The sequence below is a fragment of the Cebus imitator genome, unplaced genomic scaffold (genome assembly GCF_001604975.1).
Source record: "Cebus imitator isolate Cc_AM_T3 unplaced genomic scaffold, Cebus_imitator-1.0 Scaffold217, whole genome shotgun sequence".
Lineage (NCBI taxonomy): Eukaryota > Metazoa > Chordata > Mammalia > Primates > Cebidae > Cebus > Cebus imitator.
Window position 1 is genome coordinate 3,182,680 of NW_016107532.1, and position 2,696 is coordinate 3,185,375.

The following is a 2,696-nucleotide window of genomic DNA, read 5'->3' on the forward strand; positions in this document are numbered from 1 at the left end:
AAGGCCAGGCATGGTGGCTCACACCTCTAATCCCAGCACTTTGGGAGGCCGAGGCGGGTGGATCACCTGAAATCAGGAGTTTGAGATCGGCCTGGCCAACATGGTGAAACCCCGTCTCTACTAAAAATACAAAAATTACCGGGGTTTGGTGTTGCGTGCCTGTAATCCCAGCTACTCAGGGAGGCTGAGGCAGGAAGATCTCTTGAACCCAGGAGGCGGAGACTACAGTGAGCAGAGATTGCGCCACTGCACTCCAGTCCAGGCAAGCAAGACTCCGTCTCCAAAAATAAATTAGCCGGGCATGGTGTGACACACCCCTGTAATCCCACCTACTCGGGAGGCTGAGGCAGGAGAATCATTTGAACCCCGGGGGGTGGGAGGTTGCAGTGAGCCAAGATCATGCACTCCAGCCTGGGTGACACTGCACTCCAGCCTGGGTGACAGAGTGAGACTCTGTCTCAAAAAAAAGAAGGAAGAAGGAACCAAACTGTAGTGATCAAACCCTTCCTTTTCAGAACTAGGAAAACCCAGGCCTAGTGACAAAGCAGAAAGACCCCAAATGGTAGAAACAGCTGCTGCACCCCTTTCTGCTCTTGTCCCCATTGAGGGGCTGAGGTAGCTCTGAGAGCTAGAGGGGTGTTAGCTGTGACCCCATTCCAGAGGACTGACTGTAGCCCAAGGCAAGAGGGATTTCCCTAAGGAAGGACCCAGATGGTGATCTTAGGGTGGGTGACGAAGATATTCTTTGAATTTCTCTTGGAGTTGGGAGATTTGGTATTGCTCAACTTAATCTGCAGTGCAAAGTCCTGTCCCACAACTAAGAGGAACCAGTTCTCATGTCCTCGATCCTCTTTGAAGCAGCTGGGGCTGGTCTGTCCCACATCATCAGTGGCATTAAGCACAACAGATACCATGTCAGCACAGTCCTTGTGCTCTAAAATGTTCAGGGGAGGGGCACGGCAGCAAGGAGAGGGTCTTTGTGGTGGCTCAAGGAGATCTTTTGGATACTGCAGGCACCGGCCCCCAGGGGCACTGCCGGAAGCGTCTAGCTCACAGGCATAGGCCTTTCGGTAAAGGTCACCCATCCAGAGATCCAGGATGTAGCTGGTTCCAGGTGATGAAATCTTCCCATCTTATGACTGGGGAGTCTCAGGTCTAGTAACAAAGTGAAGAGACCCCAGATGGCAAAAAAAGAGCTGTGCCCGAAGTTCTCCTCCTCGTCGGTATTAAAGGGCTTTCGGTATCCCATAGAGCTCTGGGATTCTCACAGCGAGTGGGCGGGGTGGGAGGCCGCCAGTGAGTGCCCAGGCCTCCTTCCTTGGTGGTGGGACTCTGAGTAACCCCCAGCAGGGTAGGGTTGGAGGGAAGATCCAGTCCCCTCGCTGTGCTCCAGCTGGGCCAGGCAGGGCTGCCTACCCCTGTAACTGGAGTGAGAGGGAGTCAGGGACCTACAGTGCCCTTTTGCCCTGTCCTTAGCGACCGGGACACACAGTTGGTGCGGCTGATGCGGCGGAACAGCCTGAACCGCAAGGATGCAGAGGCTCGCATCAATGCCCAGCTGCCCCTGACAGAGAAGGCCCGCATGGCCCGCCATGTCCTAGACAACTCGGGCGAGTGGAGCGTCACCAAACGCCAGATCATCCTCTTGCACGCCGAGCTGGAGCGCTCCCTGGAGTACCTGCCGCTGAGGCTGGGGGTCCTCACGGGGCTGGCTGGCGTTGCCATCCTCCTCTACCTGCTCACCCACTACCTTCTGCCTTACGCCTAGCGGGGCACTCAAGGCAGGGAGCCCAGGCCTCCATCTGTCTCCTTGGAGGCCGAAGCCAGGTAACACTTCCTGTTTCCTCCCAGTCCCCTCTACACACACACACACACACACACACACACACACACACACACACACACACACACACACACACACACACACACACACACACACACACACACACACACACACACACACGGATGCTCTGAATCGGGGCTGGGCCCCTGCGACAGGCCATCCCTTCTTTGGAGTACATCCTATCTGAGGCCAAGAAACAGCCTGCTGTCCTTCCCACCTTCCCCAAGCACCACCTGCAGAACAGCAATCCTGATGGTGTGTGAAAGCAAGAGACTGCCATACATTTCTGTGGGCGGGGCTAGGGAACACTGTCTCTGCGGCCCTCCCCAGCGCTGGGAAGCCAAGGGTTCACTGGGCTTGAACCCTCTGTGAGCACCTGCCCCGTCATGGCCTAAACCTCCTCAGTGGACCACGAGAAATCCCGTTGGAGCAAGGGTTTCCACGTTCAGTCAGTAAGGCCCTCCCCTAGGCTGAGCCCTGGCCAGCATGCAGTGAGGGTTCTCTTGTGGATAACGCTGTAGCCAAGCAGGGCCGGGCCTCTTCTGGAGACCCCCACCTCCCCACGTGGAGTTTGTGCAGTGCTCCCACACCCCGCTCATGCCTCCCACCCCTGCTCTCACCTGGACCTGTTGGTACTCTGTGTGCACCATGCTTGCTGTTTCTTGGCTCTGTGCCTTCAACCTGCTGCTCCTAGCCTGGGATACCTTTTATTTTCTTTTTCTTTTTTTTTTAACTTACCACCAGCTCTCAGTTCAGGCACTGTCTGAAGCCCCAGGCTGGGTTAGGTGGTCTAGGATACCAACTCCCCCTCAACATTTCACCTTAATCTGATAGTACAATAATTAGCCAAAAG

General features: G+C 55.7%; 1 protein-coding gene across 3 annotated transcripts in view; it reads left to right on the top strand.

Moving 5' to 3' along the window:
• Positions 1-1,886, top strand: part of DCAKD (dephospho-CoA kinase domain containing) — a 37,331-nt gene extending 35,445 nt beyond the window's left edge. For all 3 annotated transcript variants that reach the window (XM_017549391.2, XM_017549390.2, XM_017549389.2), the window contains exon 5: positions 1,477-1,886. In XM_017549391.2, the coding sequence (XP_017404880.1) occupies positions 1,477-1,768 (292 nt within the window). In that variant the 3' untranslated portion in view covers positions 1,769-1,886. The remainder of the gene's footprint in view (positions 1-1,476) is intronic.
• Positions 1,887-2,696: the final 810 nt, after the last annotated feature.